Source organism: Populus nigra, chromosome 13, assembly GCF_951802175.1.
Source record: "Populus nigra chromosome 13, ddPopNigr1.1, whole genome shotgun sequence".
In the NCBI taxonomy this organism is placed as follows: domain Eukaryota; kingdom Viridiplantae; phylum Streptophyta; class Magnoliopsida; order Malpighiales; family Salicaceae; genus Populus; species Populus nigra.
Window position 1 is genome coordinate 9,132,472 of NC_084864.1, and position 20,464 is coordinate 9,152,935.

Consider the following 20,464-nt stretch of genomic DNA (forward strand, 5'->3'; position numbering starts at 1 on the left):
AAGAGAGGAAGCCCCAATAGACCTAGACTTAGACTTATACTAGTCACATTCATATACATAAGAGACACTTAGAAGAACTAAAAGACACTTTGAATGAAAACTTCAAATTAATTCTAGCAGTTTATATCATAAATTCAACTGCTTTTTAACTATTAATTGATGATCTACTGTTGCACATCATTTTTCAATTTCATTAAGTGGATTTCGGCCTCTAAGATTAGCATGAACTATGAAAATAATGTGAAATTTAATTGATTTCAATTAAAAAAAAGCCTATGTTAAAACTATGTTAGAGAGATACAAAAAAATCAATTGATATGTAAGTCAAACACTAAATTGCACAAGTACATTTTCCTTAGACAACTATCAAGCAACCGGTTAATTGTCTATAATACTAGATAAAATAAGTTGAAAATTCATAAAATTTGTTCAAGAGGAAGAGGTTGAAATATGTACAGTCATGGGAAGCTTTCATAACTGCAAACATTAGTTAGAACCTCTTTGATTGTGAGCTTTTTTAGAGCCTCTTGAATACTTTTTTACGATATAGAAGTATATTCCCATATAGTTTATCTCATTTTAATGTGAAAAGCATCTTTAATTCATGACACCCCAATCAACAACAAGGTAAATTAAGTTGTCAAGATTCAGTTGGGGCTTATATCCTATTTCAGTTAAAATAATAAAGAAACTCTTCATGATAGGTTATCAATTTACTAGAGGCCTAAATCCCAAAAGCTTGTAACTACTATAAAACTGGCCTCTTCTTCCATGTTAAACAATAAAAAAAAACTAAAGGCATAAGGGGCTTGATGACTTAACGTCATCTTCACTTTCATCTAGCTCATTACTAGCAGTTTGCTCATGAATTCAAACTTGAAAATAGCTATGTATCACTTGTATTCACATTCCCGATGGCACCTTTTTTCTTAAGGGATTTACAACATGTCAAGCTCTAGTAAGGCTATTTGCTTTGCATTCAATTAAACCACATGCTTCATCACTTGTGTAGCCCCATCAATTCCTTTAATTTTTATTCTCATGAATATACTTCTCAATCAGGATACTTAAACAATTCCCATTATCCATCATTTATGGCTAAAACTAGTAATAAATTATTTAGTTGTATTTTTCATTTCCATCTAGATAAATTTAAGTTCTGATAAAAAATGTACCTATAGAAGGAGTCATCGCTAACTAATTGGCATTTGACCAAACTAGTTGTTATCATCTGATCATGCCATCATCTCCCATTCAAAAAAAGGATAACCAAGAGGCTATGCTAGAGGCATGAAAACACCAACATACCCACTAGTAATTGGTCAAAACAATACATTGAGAAAAGTAACAACATTGTAGGCTGCATTAATACAATGTAGTTTTTTCTAGGTGCAGTTATTTGTTGACATAAAGGATTGGATGATGTAAAGTCATCATATGGAACACCTGATGAAGGTTACTCCATTAGCCTATATGTTTATGAGTTGTTTTTTAACTTTTCATATCTAGGTGAATGGCCTATATCAATTTCTTGGATTGATTGATTGTTAGTCATTATAACCATGTTTTTATCCCAAAAAACAAATTCATGATTACTAATCTTTATTATTTTAATAAGTTATTCACACCAAGGATGTCAATCTGTTGATCAATTGATTCCAATTTGTTCACCTTTTAACAAATTGATCTAACCTATTATTCGCTCATTCCTTTCGATAAAGAAAGACTATACTTAGAAACATAATTCAAAGTGAAAGTAGGCAATAGCCTTGCAAATCACATGGAGTGTGAAATTCTTAACTTAGTTCAACAAGAATCACATGGTGTGGAATTCTTAACTTGATTCAACAAGTTAAAAGATAAATGTGTATAATGTCAAAGAGTTTACAAACTAAGAAAAACAAAAGGTAAATGAATAAAGATAAATAAAAAAAATAATTTGTAAAGGAAAGCTACATATTGCAATAAGTAACATAAAACGAAAACTTGTGAAGAAATCATGTATATAAAGAAATTGTGTATATAGAGCTTACCATTGTTTTTAGCTATTAAATGACCTATTTATAATATTATAAAGATCAAGGTTCACATAAAATATAAATCCTATACAATCTATCTATAAAAAATATGGATTTTATAATCTCATTCACTTGATTCTTCTTGGTAGTTATATGTGCTAGGACTCTAATTATATTGCAACATTTGATAACATTAACTGCTAAAGACTTTAGTTCTGAATAGAACTTCATCGTCAATCAATAAATTGAGTCCTCGGTTAATAGTCAACCTCAATTATCTTCACTTATTTGCTAAAAAACACAAAGTTCTTAACTGATTTGCTAAAAAACACAAAGTGAGAAAGTACGACCCTTAAAGGGTATTTGATACAGCTTTTGCTTCTGTTTTTATGTGTTTAAAAGTATTAAATTGATTATTTTTTAGTATTTTTTGATGATTTATGTGATGATATCAAAAATAAAAAACAAAATCTAAAAAAAACACTTGATGTATTTTCAAGAAAAAAAACTATTTTAAAAAACATCATACAAATCAAACAACACATGATTATTTATTTTTTATATAAACAATATATTTGTTGTTTTGTTTTCAAGTTCCGGTGTTTCTCTTGATTTGGTCCCTTCGAGATTAAATGTTTTTTTATTGATGAATTTTGGTTACTAAAAGAATATAAACACCATCAATGCTGTAATATTATAATGAGAAATGTGTTGTTTGTATGTAACCAATTAATTTTTTTTTTTTTTTATAATCAATATCTTTATATATGTCACACGTATCCATAATGTTAACATAAAGTCATGATCATGGTCGTTAACTTCAGGACCCGTGGGATTAGTCGAGGTGCGCGCAAGCTGGCCCGGACACCCACGATAATCAAAAAAAAAAAAAAAAAAAAAAAAAAAAAACATAAAGTCATGACATTAATGTCAGTCCATATTATCATTTTTTTAAAAAAAAATAAACATGCTATTTTTATTTTTATTTTTATTTTCTTCGTTAGTTCGTAACCATCACTCCTTCTCACACCTACACATGCCCAACGCCAACAACATGGTAGTAATGGAGCCGAAGCAACTCTCGTAGGTGATTGTTGGTTAGTGAGATAGTTGTTGGTCGACCATGGCAAAATTCTCTCGAAGGATAAATTCTAAGGAGCCTTCAATTTATTTATTTAATTTCTGGTCAATAAAAAAAGGAATTTCTTTTAAAAAATATGATACCAAATAAAATGATTGAAAATAAAATAGATTAACCCAGAATTAGCTAGTTAACCAGTCAAATCCAGAATTCGTGTAATGAAAGTTTTATAACTAAATAGAAAAAAATTTAATATTAAAAAACTAAATTAAACAAAAAAATTAATTAAAAAGAAAAACCAGAAAAAAGAAATCTGGATTAACCCATCAAATCCAGAATCTGTGTTATGAAAGTTTGATAACTTAATAGAAAAAAATTTAACATTAAAAAAAAATTTCATTAAAAAAACAAAAAAAAAACTTTTTTTTAAAAAAAAACCAGCCCCTAATCTATAAAGCCAGCCTAGGCACAATGCAAGTGAGGTGTGCATTTAGTGCACAATGATGGCACACCCCACTAACAACAGAAGGAAATGGCTCACCACGCACCCCTAAAATGTAACCATGATCAACCAAGCTCAAGCTAGCTGATCCCAACCCAACTCCTCTAAAAAGCAATCAGTCACACCAGCCACATCCACTCAGAACCTCTCAATGCCCAATGGCTAGCGTGTCCCAACATTAAACTGCAACAAACAAAACTGAGTTGAAGCTTCGATCACGCTGCTGGTGCAAAGAAGAAAGCTAGTGAAGGCACCAAATCACGCGAGAAAAAAGGAGAGAATAAGAAAATGATACGAAAAATACTGCTTGAATCCACAGTAGATTCACTCACATGTTACAGTGTTTTCCTTAGCCCTTTTAGTTTTTTTTTTAATTCTATTTAGTTTTGGTAATTTTTTCCTCGTCCTCCATCATCGATTAATCTTCTCTTTTCCAAAACAGTATAGACCTCCAAAGCTCCAATTGCCTAAGAAACCCCACCATTGCTCAAAGGTTGGACTCCTACTTGAAAGCATGGAGAGGTAAAATCATCCAAGATTTGCATCAAAAAAGCCAAACCCTCCTTTCCAGGCTTTAAAAAACAAACCCTGAAAGGAGGTCATCCAAGATTTGCCACTCACTTTTAAAGTCAGATAAAATTCTAATAAAGACTAATGAAAGCTGTAAATGCAAGAGCTTCACAATACTTAAACAAATACTAGGAAAGCTAAAATAAAACTCGAAACCTAACACCAAAACCACACTCCAAATTACTGAAACACAGTTATCCTGTTGGACAAAATAACATGCAACTTGCCATTGCTTCTTTATGCCACTTGAAATAACATGCAGGTCCCCAAGCCTATACTCCACTCCATGTAACTTACATTAATATCACCTATCATTCTGTAAGCACCAATTTCAACTTGCAAAATAACCAAATTGCCTTTCTCCAAATTGCCTGAACCCAAGACTCGCAAATCAATTCATTGCAAATGAACGTGCATAAACATGTACTAAAGTTTGGGTATATTACCCACCAACTTAATTATCTCAAATGTGTGCCAGCGTGTGTGGCAATCAAAGATGCATAGACATGTATGAATGCCTACTCCCTGACTCTCTGTCCTCACTACATGTATCGGACTATTGAGCACGTGAATAGAGTAACTAATAAATTTAACAGGAAAAGCAATATCCAAGTAGAAGGCAAATATGAGATAAATGATAATGAGAACTCAGTAGTTGACACATGATTCGGAGGGCCTCCAAAAGTAAAGCAGATGTAGTGGCAGATTCACCAGGCATGACATGTACTAAATTATCCACTCAAAAGCTACAAGAAATGGCTCAAGCAAAACATAAGGTCAATCAAGCTTCTAAGAACTCATTAACCTTTACCATGGCAAGTACTATTTGAGCTTTTAGTAGCTCATGATAGGTTTTGAAACCATGGGTTTAGTTTTTCAATACTTTAAAAGTAGCCCAGAATAGTTGTCTCTAACTTTTATAAGCTTTCAGCATGCCTGGATCTGGAAGTTGTGCCTTAATGCCTAACTGTTATAGACATCAGAAGTGTTTTATGTTAATTCAAAACAAGTTCAATAATGAGGCATGAATCAAGATATAGCCTTCAGAAATGTTGCAAATAAAGTCAGCTCCCCTGAATTTCTAGTTCATAGATGGTCCCATTCTCCTTGATGGTCAATGTACTAAAAAAAAAAAAGAAGGGAGCAAGGATGCAGCAAAATGTGAAAAAGTCATATATCTAGAGAAGTCGTGGAATTACAGATTTGCAGTAAATAATGGAAACTGAGCAACACGGCTATATCAACTTCAATAGGAGCAAGCATTTATGGAAAAGTGAAAATTAATTCCAAACCTTCAGATGTACCCCTCAAAGAAATAGGTTTCTTGTATTGTGTTCGCATGATACAAAATTCTATTCCTCTAAAGAGCCTCAAAACTGCTTTCTTTTATTTCTAAAAAGGCTCTCTCGTTTAGAATAAACATAAACTAGAGCAAAGAAAACTACTGCGGACATAGACACTGAACCCCATGGAAATGGTGGGTCCTTGAAACAAACAAGCGATGCCTCCAATTCCTGGGATGCATGGTAAACCAGAGAGTGAATGGCATACATGTCGTGGTCAGAGGACCTCAAGTAATACAAAGCCATGTCAAAGTCCATATGTGACATTGCAGAAATCGCTTTGTCCAGCTTGTACTTGAACAGGTTCCATCTCTGAATGAACTGAACATGCTGATTCTGTTTAAGGAGTTTCCTGTCCCCGCCATGTGCTATAATGGATTCAAGAACATCAATAACACTACTTATACTGTAATTCAATGACGTCAACAGCACATTTCTACGAGCTGCATCTTTCTGCACGAATGACAGAGACGAAATCTCTGAGAAAGGCCCAAATGGAGTTTGTCCAACACTCCAAGTATAATCCACCAAAGTATTATTATGCCTTGGGCTCCAAGACAAATGGGTTGGTGACACTCCCCACATACTCTGTAGAATTGAACCAACAAGCGGTCTCTCAAGTACCCTAGTGTGCGTAAACATGTGACGACCATTGCAGCTATAATCACTCACAGTCTGTGTAGTCTTTGTCCTCACTGCAATAACCATATCCCTAAACGCAACAGATTGATGATACCGATCAAGCATCAGCAGTGTATTGTAATCCAAATCAAACACATAAACAGGCAGCACTCTACTAAAATCCTCCTCCGGGGTCCCTGCCATCCTCCTAAACTCCTCAGCAGAATCAGACAGTATCTGATGCAATCTCTTTGAGTCCAAATATTCACTCACAATCAAAGTATAATTGTCAAACAAGAACCTAGAAGTATAGGAATTAATCGACCTAGAAATCGCAAACGAGCAAATTGAACACTGATCATAATTCACTTCATAATTCCTAAACGCCAAATTCTGATTCCTCAACAACAACCCACCTTCATTAGCCTCATCCATAAACGTCTTCTCAATCTCCTTCCAATCCAACCCACTCAAATCCTTACCACTTCCAGACCCATAAATATGTATAAACTCAACAATCAAAGAATTCTGAAAATGCACAGGAATTCTCAAAGAGGGCACAAGTAATACCTGATAAGCATTCCAAATCAACGATGCCGAGTCCGCTAACAATGCCTTATGTGACTTGGGTCGCCCGTGCATTGCTGTAAGAGGGTGAAATTCACCTCTAGGTAAAACCCCATCTCCAGATATAGCCGGTCCGTAATCGACAGGACCAGCAGATAGATCAATCCAAAGATACCTCTCTTTACCAGTCCAAATGGTTCCTAAGCATTTAGTAAACCCAGGAGACGAATCCCCTTCTGAATAACTATACGCATAGTTCTTCGATTGCGAACCCAAATTAATCAAATAAACATAAACCCCTTGCACAGGTTTTTCTCTATCAAAATCTTGCTTGATAATCCGATCAACTGTGTTGTAAGGGATGGAAAGGAGAGGTGATCTGAGGGAAGATGTACTTTCGGAAATGGAAGATTTAAGGGCTTCGGAAAGGCGAGATGAAAGGGTGGAGCCCGCGTGGGAAATTTCAAGGTGGGGGGAATGCTTGATGGAAAGACGGTGGGAGTCGGTGGTGATGACGTGGAAGTGGTCAGAGATGTGGGCAGTGGAGAGGAAGGATTGGAGGAGGGAGGAGGAGTCGGAGGGGAAGGAGGATCCGACGAGACGGATGTGGAGGGAAAGGGGGAGGGTAAGGGAGAGAAGGGAGGAGATTAAGGAAGGGATGTGAGGGTGAGGGGAAGAGAGGGAGAGTGATTTTTTTAGGGAAGAAGGGAGGGAGGGGAAGGAATCGTTGGTAGAAAGAGGGTCTACGGTGGACCGATGAGAGAGGAAAGTGTCTAGGCCTGGGATTGGGGATGGAGTTGTGATGGTGAGGTGGATTAGGAGGAGGAAGAGGAGAAGGGTAGTGGTGGTGGAGGGCATTTTGGTGGAGCAGAGGAAGTGAGAAGTGGTAGTGTTTGATGGAGGAGCGATGAAAAGGGTTTGAGGTATCTTAGTACACCAGGTCATTTCAGATTTTTTTTGAGCGAGGAGGTTTCCGGTCAATGGAGAACTTTAGTTCCTGTTTGGGAAATCCAAAGATATTGAATTTCAAGATATTTTTAATTTAAAAATATTTAAAAATAATATTTTTTTATTTTTTATATTTAAAAATTAATTTTAAAAAAAGTTTTTTAAAAAAAATTATGAAATTACCGTTCAGTTACATTGTTAAACAGGCGCTTAGACGAGAGAGGGGTTGTGGAGTGTTTGACATTGTGGGCAGGCAAAGATTTTTAAAAGATTGAATTTTTTTAAATTAATTTTTTTAATATTTTTTAATTATTTTGATGTGTTAATATTATAAAATAAATTTTAAAAATAAAAAAATTATTATTTTAATATATTTTCAAGTGAAAAAAATACTTTTAAAAATAATATCTATTAGAAACATCAATTCAACTTTTTTTTCTTTTATTTGCTAGGGTTTTTTTGTATAAACAGTATATATTAAAGGAACATCAGTTCAATTTTTTTCTTTTATTTGCTAGGATTTTTTTATATGATAAAAAAAAAAAGATAAAACAAAAATTATAATAGCACTATTAGTACATACTTAATTTTTTTATTTTTTAATGTGATTCTATATCCTCTAAAATAAAATTATTTTTAATGAATTATTAATATAATTAAAAATATTAAATAAAATATTAAAAAATAATTACCATATCATTACACTTTCTTTTAGACTATTTTATATGACTTTATGATATAGTAAATAAATTAAAATCAACTTTACTAGAAATTGTTAAAATTATTAATTATATAAAATTAAAATGAAATTTACTATATTTATCATAATCCAAAAGTTAAAAATAGTTCTATTTTTTTCAAATGTAGGAGTGTAGCCTTCCTCACACAAAGATATTAAAAAACCACAAATAATGATTTTTTACTAGGATCTGAATTTGTAGTTTTTTTAAAAAAATAGATATTTTTCTTAGTTAATTTTATATTTTTTATTTTTTTATATTTTTATTATGTATTAATTTTTTTTCTAGTTTTTTTATTTAAAATGAATATTTTTCCTATTTTATTTTTTTTATAATTTTCTAGTTTGTTTTTTCTATATAATATATAGATAGACATCCAAAATATACAGTTTTTAATTTTAGTCTTTGAAGATTTTAATTTATAATAGATGCCGTTATCCTCGACTCCCCCGGGCCGGCGACATCATATTTCCTTATTTCCGTGCGTTGGAAAGATAACGAGGAAGCCTATCAACCGTTGGATATTACATTATTTACCATCTATACCTCTCTATAGGAAAATCAATAAACTATAACCTTTAGTTTATTCATATTCTCTAATATACCTCTCCATTAATTATTTCTGTTAAAAGTAATCACGCGTGCAATTTACGTGAAAGTCTCTATAAAAATTAAGAATAATAGCCCTTTAGTTTATTCCTATTCAAAATTAAGAATAATAAACTATAACTTTTAGTTTATTCTTATTCAAAAACAAAAAATATAAAATATATATATATATATATATATATATATATATATAAAAGCAAAACACCGGATTATAGTCCACAATGTAATTGGTGTTAGGTGAACAATATTTTTTTCTATATCCTTTAATTTTTATTATTTAATAAAATTTAATAATATTATTTTCTCTAAAATTATTTTTTAATAATATAAAAAAGAAAAAAACTAAAAAAAACAATGCTCAATTAAAAAAAAACCCATCAAATCCATAAATTCAAGCAATTTAGAGTACCTCAACAAACCAGCAAACCACACTAATCTCATAGAAAAATAAAATAAAAAAAAAATTATAAAGCTAAATTATAAACCATTTCAACATTAAAAAAAATTGACAAAAATAATTTTAAAAAAAAATCATAACAAAAAGAAAAGGAAAAGGAAAAAAAATCCATGTGTTTAAGAAAAAAAAACACCACAACAATACATAGTATTTTGTAAGAAAAGTTAAAGTATTTTCCCCATGATTTAGCTTTTTTATTATAATAAAATATCCTTTTAAATAAAAAAATAATAATAATGTTCACGCGTGTTATTTGTGATAGTTCAGTGTTTAATAAACCCTGTTTGTTTTTGTATTTCAAAAATATTTTTGAAAAATTTTAAATTTTTTTTATTATTTTATTTACTTTAAATTAATATATTTTTGTGGTTTTAGATTATTTTAATTTGTTAATATTAAAAATAATTTTAAAAAATAAATATTATTTTAATACATTTCTGAATAAAAAACACTTTAAAAAACAACCAAAACCACACTCTCAAACATTCATGTTAAAATTCAATTCCGACAGCAGCTCATATTTGTTTTATAGACTTGGATTATATTTATTAATTCATAGTAAAATTACTTCTTGTGTTCATAGTCATCTCTTTTAACAAAAATAGGCGGCAAATGGAGCGTGTTGAAGAATAGTGGGGTTAATTGAGAGATGATACAACTAGGAAGGAAAAAAAAGAAAAGAAATGCCCAGAGCTTATTTTGCCAGCAATTGTGAACATAAATCTGAACTGTATTACTATCATGCAAAACCATCACAATTCTCCACCTTATGATGCTGGGTAAAACTAAAACCTACTTGAAAATGTTCAGGTATCAAATTCTTTGTCCTGTACATCAACGAGAAAAGTAAATACAACTTTTATGGTCAAAATTTTAGGACCAAAGAGAGAGTTCTTCCCAAGCATATTTCAAATAACCAAATCTCTATCTTTCTGATGCCTGCAGTCGTGAGCAGAGACCTTCATCACGTCCATTCCCTTCTTGATAAACCTTAATCTTTGTCAATTCCCAAAAATTCCAGTACCAGAACATGAAAAAATTACCCGAATGCTCCAACTTGTGTACTCAGCTACACGTATCGACAAACCGATTGGGTTCTATTGAACACACTGTCAATGTTAACCTCCAGTGCCAGCAGCACATTCAGCATGCACTGGTTCATTTGATGGAACGTAACCTGTTTCGTCCAGCTTATGAAGTGACTGCTCCTGACCTTGATCAGGGAACACCTCAGCTTGCAAAGATGGAGCGATACTATTCACATGCACCCATGTAAGTTCCCACAAGCTATCCCCACCTGAAGCACTCCTCTGCACAAGCACTCCCCAGCTCTTCATTACCAGCAAGGTGTTCTTCAGAAGCTCAGGCACTGTTTCCTGAAGAATTTCATTTTTCTTCCCTTTTACTTTTACCTTCAGATATTTTTCCATTCGGCTAAGCACTCCCACCCAGAGTTTGCAGAAAGTTGTCAACTGTGCAATTTCAGGGAGTAACTGCAAAAACACTTTTGAAAGGAGTTTTACAGCAATGACAAGTGTCCCTTCCATGTTTCTATAGTTATATTGGTGCCCCTGAGCAATTTCATGCAAATCATCTAACATGGTGAAGATGACCAGATCAAAACACTGTAACCAAATATCATGTGGAAGTTTGATCCCATCCACTCCTGTCAAGCACTTCTGCAATGATAAAAGAGAACGGTTTCTGACCTCTTCTCTCTGATCCAAACAAACTTTCCGTAAACCCTGCACAAGCCTCAGCCACATTTCCCCAATATCCTCTGATAACTTTGCAGACTCCTCCCCCATTGCCTCCTTTGCATCTTGTGACCACCTAGCCAAACAACTAACAGAATCTCCCATAAGATCAACTGCACACACGGACCTCTCTGCCTGTCCCACACGAGACTCTGCAAACTGCCTTGCTGCATCAACACAGAGAACATAATTTGCAGGTAACAAATGAGACCCATCACACATGATAAAGAACAACGCATCGAATCCTGCTTCAGCAGCATCTGGATGCCGAGCAGTGATGGAAAGCAAGGATGTAATCGTACGCCACCCCATTAGAGATCTTATGTGTGCAGCATTTGCTTTCACAAGGCGACCCACTTCCTGCGTAATTTGTTCACAGTATGCATCAGCAACACGGGCATCAAGCTTCAAGACAAGTTGCAGTGACCTCAAAAGTTCATCAGCCAGGTTCTCCTTGTAGGGCAGCAGCCGCTGGCAAATCCGGAGGAGTCCAAAAACAGCCTTCTCTACTAAGGAGCAAGGCATTACAGTTGACTGAACAATATTAGCTATGTGCTCATAAACACCCTGCCACAATAGCAAAATCCTGTCCCGGTTATTCAGCGTAATTGTAATGAGCAACTCCAGGCAAATAACTGCAGTATCTTCATCCTCTGGTAAACTGTTCCCTTTCTGAGGGTGACCAGCAGCCAAGATAAGTGCTTGTGCAAGCTCCCATAATGATTCAGCTTGCAAGAACTTGCTTTCAGTAAAGATGCTGCCAACATGGCACTCTTGGATTGTCTGAAGGGTGCGTTGATGAGCAGCAAGTTGTTCAGTGGGTTGTGATCTTGGCTCCTCAATGTCAAGAGCTAAAAACTGACTGAACCGGCCCATTAAGCCAGTATATCTTCTTGGAGTTTCCATGGATTGCATGTGTACTGAAGGCAGAGAATTTGAAATCGTTTTACCATGCACAGGGTCAGCAGAAAGCTCTGATTCCTCAGCAGCATCACTGGCCACGCGTGCAGGGAGGAGACCAAGTTTGTACAATCTAAGGACACAATCCAGAATATTTCTCCAACCTGTGCGGATATAGTCACCATATCTATTTGCAATGGTAAAAACTGTGACAGTTGCCATCATTGCTCTTGCATCATCACCAAAGGCTAGCACAGATTCCTCGACTGATGATGGATTCAAGAGGGTTGTGAATTTGCACAGAGACACAACTACAGCATCCAATACATCTACAAGATGATGGCATGCAGAGATTTTAGCAACAGCCAGATATCCATCAATACATGTCTGGTAAATATCTTCAAGTTCAGCATGATCAAACACCACAGAGATAGCATCAACTGTGGGACCAGACATTATAGCAAACATATCACGATCAAGGTCAGCTCTAGAATCGGATAAAATAAATGGAGCAGTCCTTTTGGACTTATGCATTAGATCAATCCAACGGCTTGGGGTCATTTCAGGGATTCCAAATCCTTGTTCTGGAGTTGTGCGGATCTCATTCTTGCAAATTGAATGGTACAGCTCTGACAAGAATTCTCGAGGTAAGTCATTGCCTCCATTGATGCGTCTATTATTCCGGATAAAATCCTCTTCTGTCATTTTTTTCTTCACCTGTGCATTATGCCGATCTGTGTTGAGCAATATAAGAGAATAAGACAACAAAAGAGCCGCGTCCTTGTTAGCTAGAACCTGTGATGATTGCTCATAATATCTCTCAGAAAATGCCTCAAGCACCCTTTGTATTTTTTGTGATTCTCCAGGCAGCCTAAAAGTTTCCAACAATAATCGCAAAGCATTATCCAGACTCATATCTTCAAAATCAAAAGTCTGAGCAAACTCATGAAGAACCTGAATGGAAAACTCGTCATGACTTCCCAGGAAATCCCCAATAAGATTCTTATCTAATCCAGAAGTGTACCTGAGAAAGCAAGCCACACTTTGAGGATTAAGTTTTTCCGGCAGTAGATGTGTTCCTTGGAGAAACTCTAGTCCTTTTTTTGGATCACGATTGAAGTGATCAGCTCCGACCATTAACCTTCTCTTAATGTGCTTCCTCCGGCGGATAAAAGGTACCCATTGGTCAGGATCACTATAGCTGTCACACGTCGCTGTCCAGAAGGAAGTATACTCATCAATATTCACCGGGGCCGGTTCTGAACCATCAGACCCATTGCCTATCCTTCCAACTATACCCTGAATAACAGCAATAAGGCCATCCAGAGCAAGAACATGCATGGAAGACAAAGGACAGTCCATGGGAATGGCACTCTTTGATAACAAGTTAATAAGGTCTTCAAACACATTATTGCATGTCATGTCACAATCCAAGTTGGCATACATCTCCACCATAAAGGTTTTCTGCCTGCAGAAGTCTACAAGAGCCTCCATGGCAACCTCTTGCTGCTGGTAAGAAGCACCATATCTGCTCTGTGCAAGTCTCAAAATTACGAAAGAGAAGAAAGCCTCGAGTTGGAGTTTTAGTTCAGTTCGCAGATGGTGATACAGGTTAAGAGCTATACTACAGACCATTGAGAGAATAAGTGGACTCGTTGATAAATCAAATTGCATCAGATTACTAAATAATTCATCCTGAATCAAGCTCAGTAGCCTAGGTTGACAGTGAATTGAAGGGCCACCCAATTCTATTGCTGAATTAATTAAGCCCAATGCAAAAAGTGGGACATCTTCATAAAATGCTATAGTATTTGATCTGGGACCTTTTCCAATATGCTCAGCAACATTTAATAAGGAACACAAGAAATGAAATATCTCCACCATGCAAGGCATTCCATATGGCAATGTCATGAGGTGCAAATCAAAAGGAAGGGCATCCTTTCCCCTACCAGCCCCAATTGCATTTTCTTCAATTGCGGCAAGACCTGTGGAAGCATCAGAACCAAACCTCACAGAGGATGCCTGACCACCCAATTCTGAATTACAATTGCCATTCTCCATCTGTGTACTCCCAAGAGCATAATCATTACCCAGCTCCCCACTCTGCAAAAGCAACAAAACGTTTTAAATACTTCTAAAGTAGGAAAAGAAAGATAATTTTGTTTCGAAGCTATACTTGCTAGACATATTTATCATTTTTCATTCATTTAACAAAAAACTAGATACAGTTCCAATAAAGTAAAAGGTTGCTAAGTAGTTCATTGCCACTTCATTCCATAAACCACATCAAAACTTTCTAACAAATTTTCCGCAGCTCTCTAATGCCATGTGCCATTCTTTTAAACTCAAAAAGAAAAAAAAGAAACATAAAGTAGCATAAATCATAAACTATGAGCATAAATGTAGCCTCACAATTTCACACAAGAGAAAGGGCAAAGATACAGACCAGGAATAGAACAATTTCACACAAAAGAAAGGGCAAAGATACAGACCAGGAATAGATTTTCACCTATGATTTTGAGTGTAAATCAGAAAAGATTTTCCCCTAAAGTTCTATTAATTTTCCAACCATGAAACACTGTAAAAACAAATATAATTTCTGTTGTGAGACAACCAGGAATATGCAGTAGAGATAAACTGAAGAAATATAGAAGGAAGATTTAATTATAAATTACCGTAAGACAAAACCCTAAGTAAACTATCAATGTGGGTTTTTTCTTTATTATGACTATTCTTTTCATCTCAAGTTTTCCAGCTTCTCTTTGTTCCTATGCCCCAGCAACTAACAGAAGGACATTGAGAGCAGAGATGTTACAATAATGAAGACGAATGTGAGATGCAATCATACCTCCTGTTTGACAGTAGCAACACCATCTACCAATGCCTGGTTTGTGTTTTCAACATCTGGAAGGTGTGAAAAAATGAACCTGATAAGTTCATGCATAGTGTGGCGAGAAATCCTCTGCAGCAACTCACTTTTACTGCCTGCTTGATGTACTATACGAAAACAAGTGTTCACTACGGTACAAACATGCTGATTACTTAACATGACTGATGCTTTACTCTTCATGCAAGCCAGAAGAACTTGAAGTATCCTCATCAATACCACTTCTTCTGATGCAGGATCTGTCACCTCAAACCGGCAACCAGTGACAGCATCAACCACTGATTGCATAGCATCTTCAACATTTACAGTATTTTCATCAATCACATCAAGAGTTAATATCTTGTAAACAGACAACAAAGCAACCCCAGTGATTGGTGCACCTGTTTCATCAGATCGAATCACATCCAAAAAGGGCTGAAGATAAAGTGCAGGGTTGATGGTATGCCATGGATTCTGCCAGGAGAAGATTTGCTTCCTCAACGTCTTCAAAGATTGAATTAGAGAGTCTTCTAGTTGGTCATCACCTGACATATAATGAACCCCCCATCTCACATTTCTCCTCATCACTGCCAACACAGTACCTGCTTCTGCATTAATCATGCATACTATAGTAGCTCTGTAAGATTCGGAAGTACCGCACTCCTCAGGTTCTTCCTCAATCACCTTAATTCCAGACTGTAGCTTTATTCTCCCCATATCAATACAGTATCCTCTCAATACAACCAGAACTCCTGTCTGCGATTCCTGGTTGCTATGCAGAGAAGGAACAAGAACTTGATTACAGCATGCCCTTCATAGGCAACAAACAACAGCAACAGCTACAAAATGCCTTTGTCCCAAACTTGATGGGCCCGGCTAAATTGATCCGCTTGCGTTGTTCAGCTCAATCAAAAATATGGCATCATCCCTTCATATTCAACACAAAAATAATAAAATTACTGAAACAGAGAGTACAACAAAAGCAGCCTGAACAGCTAATGTAAAACAGATACTGACTCATGATTTATACAGATAAGCAAGGAAATCAGCAAACAAAATGAAGTTGGTGAGACTATTGGGTCATATGCTTTGTTAAACTGCTAATGCTCATTAATCAATCAATTTTTGCGAAAGCAATTAAAGCCAAGTTGCATCAGTGCTGTGATGAAACTCATTCAAAGAGTCGAAAACATCTCGAACATTTGGCAGATATCATGACTAGGCATAGTTGAAAATCTAGCATTAAGATCCATCTAGAGCTCGAAATCAATACTCATTTAACTATCTGAAATCTTCAATTAGCCTTAATACTTCCTACTTGGGTTGTAAATCTAGTGGGTGCAGCAGTTAGACAAACAGGATTCCGAGGAGAAAAAAAACAAATGAATGGTCAGATTAGATTCCTTGGACATATCATAATGATGAGTTAATTGTAAGAAAATTGTACTCCCCAGTAGTAACTAAAAAAACCTAGATAGTTGCTAATCAAAGTTAAATGAAAAAGATATGAAATTTAAAAAGCTCATATCATATATAAAATAAATAAATAAACCACCCTAAAATAACACGAAAATTGACGCAAATTGAAGGGATCACGTCTGAAATGCAATCTACAGGTAGTTTCTACTCCAACTAAGAAACTGACTACACAAGAAGATCAGGTTTTACGTAAATAGAATAACAAAACTATTATTTATTTATAGAAAAATAACAATAAGTAAGTTTGAAGAAAGGGAAGGCAAGGCAAGGCATCAAGCTAGATAGAAGTAAAGGGAGATGCGTTGCTACCTTAGGAAGGTGTGAGAATGCGGATCTGAGGAATGGATATGCGTCTCAATTCTGCTCTTTTTTTCATTTCTTCCTTCCACCTCCTCTACAGATTTATAAACACAATTCTAATCACCCTTTTTTCTCCCTTTTCTTTTTATTTTTCCCCCCCTTTAATCTCTGTTCTTTTTTATTTATTATTAAATTTATTTTTTTCATATAAAAAAAAAGGCCACGATGTTTCGTACTGAAAATACTATGGATTCGCAGAATCCACGGTGTTTTTATTTTTTTTATTCTAAATTTTGTTTTACTCAATATTTTTTTAATTTTATTTTTTTATATTAGATTAATTGATGATTTATTTGTATTCTTTTATTTTTGGCTTCCTAACAATGATTTGATTATTAATTTTGTAAAGAATAATTTGGTTTGATTGTTTAAAAAAAATTAAAAATTAAAGAACTGAAATTAAAAGTAAGTGAAACGGTATCCCTTTACTTAAAAAAAATAATTTTTTTTATTTTTGATTCATTTTTTTTATTCAATAGCCCATCAATTTTTTAAAAAATTTTATTCTTGATCAATGGTTTGATTGTTTATTAGGCTTGATGATTTAGTTTATATATTTTTTTTTTGAGTTTTTATATTCTTAAAAAACAATTCTTGATATTATAAAAAATAATAATAATTTTATTGTTTACAAATAAATAAAAATAAGAAGATCAAAATTCGATAAAATAGAAGTCATTTTTTAACAAAATTGATGTTAACATCATTAAATTTAAAATTTTATAAAAACATTTTTTATCCTTTCAATTTAAAAATTATATGATTTAGTCTAACATTTTATTTTATTCTTATTTTAATTATTGAATTTAAAAGAAAAAAAATTATTAATTAACCACATTTTAAATCAAATTAAAAGCTGATTTTGTTGTTAATGGTTTCATTCGATAAAAAAAATTCAATTAAAATCTTTTAAACTATCATCTTGCCTGAAAAATAAAATAGAATTAATAGAGATTTTTTGTTTTTCATTTTGATTTTGTATTTTTAGGATTTTTATAAAAAAAAATAAAAATTGGGACAATTAATTTGTTTTGTGAGGTTATATGGTATTTATTAAGTATTTTAAACGAAAATAAGTTAAAAAACAATTTTTTAAACAAATATTAAAAAAATCAGGCCTGGATGCATGAAAGTTGAGCCTTTATTGTCAAGCCATCGCAATTTAGGTGAATCGGCTTCTTAGTTTATCTAGGGCGCACCTTTAACCTTGTTTTGTTGTTATATATATATATATATATATATATATATATATATATATATATATATATATATATATATATATATATATATATATTGATTTAATTGACAATAAATTTTGAAATACCATTGGAATCTTAGTTTGTTTTTTAATAAGATTATAGTTGTCTCTTTTTTTGAAGTTTTAACTAGTGTTCTTTTTCTACAATTTGTTATATTTGTTTTTTTTAAATCATTAATTTTTATATGAGTGTTTATGTTTTTCATAATATAATTAAAAAAAATAATATTTTTTTATTAAAAATAAATCAAGATAGGTACATTGATCGGTGAATTAAAATCAATCTAATATATTATTATTTTAATAATAAAAAAATCAAAATGAATGAATTTTAAAAAATTAATAAATAAAACTTCTTATTACTTTAAAATGCATGAACAATGCCACCATTTTTTTCTCAATTTATGATTCGTGATTATTTGAATAAAATTAGTGGCGTAGCGTGTACAGCTTATCTATTTATAAATTTTAAGCAAATTGTTTTTAACTTTTTATTATATTTTGTAAGTATTTATTTAAGGGTTCATAAACTCCCTTTAGTATTAATAATTATTTTAATATAATCCTTCTATCAATTTAATAGTTAATCCAGTGCATCAATTTGTATAATATCTTTGTTTTACCTACGCCTACGCGGATTCTTTTTATCATTAACTTATATAATTTTAGTTTATAATTAACTTATATAATTTTAGTTTTGAAACTCATGGTAATTTTATGAAGTAACTATTTCAAGTAAAATTATTTATAATTATTCTCTACAGTCTTGAACTCCAAACATTAATTATTGTATGCAGTCTTATACTCCAAGTTTTTTAAAAAGATTATAGAATCATAAAAAAAAATGTTGTAATTAAATGCAGGCCATCTTTATTAAGAATTACCATTAAACTCAAAAATCTACAACGATACTTTATATCATAGTTTTGAGACCCGGGACCTGGTCATTCTAGGGCTGGAACCGGGTCGGGTTGAAGAAAAAATGAAAAAAAAAAAACCTGGTATGACCCGGCAAGACCCGTTAACTTTTTTTTATCAAAACGACGTCGTTTTGATTAAAAAAATAACCCGAATAACCCGATAATCCAATCAAAACCTGAAACTTGAGCCTTGAACCGGATCGAGTCTAAAAACTGTACTTTTTTATTCCTTTGCTTTCAAGATTTAAAAAATAAAAAGAGCATAACATTGATGTGCTTGTCGCTTATGAATATAATTTATTATGACATAGAGTACAGTACAGGTTCCTTATGTTTTTTAACACATTTTTCTCCATTAGAGATGGATAGCCTTGCACAAAATGGTATCACGGTAATATTGATTTGTTTTACCTGAAGTAGAAGCAGAGTTTTCTTCATTGGCTTTGGTATGGTTTAGGTATGACTATATGCGTACAATACATGGTATATGGTATAGTATGTTGATTGGAATATAATCATCTTTTTTTTTTTATTGATCCATTAATTTCATGCAATAGTTTGTTGTTCTTTCCCATGTTATTATACTTTATTTATAGGGAATGATATTTTTCTTCTTATCCTCATGGAAAAATAATAATTTAAAAATACATATTCCATACTTATTTAAACAATTAATAAATGGAACTTGTAACATAACATTTTTCTTAAAGTTTGATATCTTGATATTCCCACGGATGCTACATGTTTTCGTTCACGACTAGTTACATGACATGCGCGATGCCGCGGGTTAATTTTTTTATATATAAAAAATACCAAGAAAAAGATAAGATCTAAAAGTGTTAGATCTTTCTGTAAAGCTATATTCAAGAATCTTGGGTTTGATTGTAACGCCTGACTCAAAAGTAATATTTATAATATTAATAATAACATTAAACTTGCATGACCCAATAGGTCTAGCTCCACTACCAAACCCAATAGCCTTGGATGCAGGTTTGGCTGCAAGGTTGTGTCATAAAAGTGTAATAATTAAATAAATTAATTAAAAAGAATAAAAACCAGTAGTAAGAAAAAAAACTAATGAAGTAAAAGAAAAAAAATATGAATTAACTGGGTTAACTCTTTAAACTAGGTTAACCCATCAAACCTTAAATTCGTGTCCTGAAAGTTTAATAACTAAATAGAAAAAAAAATTAACGAGTTAACCCAGAATTAACTGGGCTAACCCGTCAAACCAGATTACTTGTCAAACTTGGGATCCATGTCATGAAAGTTTGATAACTAAATAGAAAAAAAATTGAACATTATCAATCTAAATTAAATGAAAAAAATTAATTAAAAATAAAAACAAAAACAAACAAAAGACATAAGCTTGTTACTAATGAGGAAAAAGAAAAAAAATCTGAATCAACTGAGTTAATCCATCAAATCAGATTAGCCGGTCAAATCTGAGATTCGCGTCATGAAAGTT

At 33.1% G+C, this 20,464-nt stretch overlaps 2 protein-coding genes across 2 annotated transcripts; both read right to left on the bottom strand.

The window, feature by feature from the left end:
• Positions 1-5,433: 5,433 nt before the first annotated feature.
• Positions 5,434-7,699, bottom strand: LOC133671383 (uncharacterized). Its single transcript, XM_062092142.1, has one exon. The coding sequence runs from the start codon at positions 7,645-7,647 to the stop codon at positions 5,542-5,544; it is 2,106 nt and encodes a 701-aa protein (XP_061948126.1). The 5' UTR covers positions 7,648-7,699; the 3' UTR covers positions 5,434-5,541.
• Positions 7,700-10,165: 2,466 nt separating this feature from the next.
• LOC133671074 (ARF guanine-nucleotide exchange factor GNOM-like) lies at positions 10,166-16,903 on the bottom strand. The gene is made up of 3 exons (XM_062091699.1): positions 16,768-16,903; positions 14,962-15,907; positions 10,166-14,216 (listed from the first exon to the last, which is right to left on the bottom strand). Exons 2-3 carry the CDS (start codon positions 15,694-15,696, stop codon positions 10,575-10,577), a joined length of 4,377 nt encoding a protein of 1,458 aa, XP_061947683.1. The 5' UTR covers positions 15,697-15,907; positions 16,768-16,903; the 3' UTR covers positions 10,166-10,574.
• Between the last annotated feature and the right edge of the window lie 3,561 nt (positions 16,904-20,464).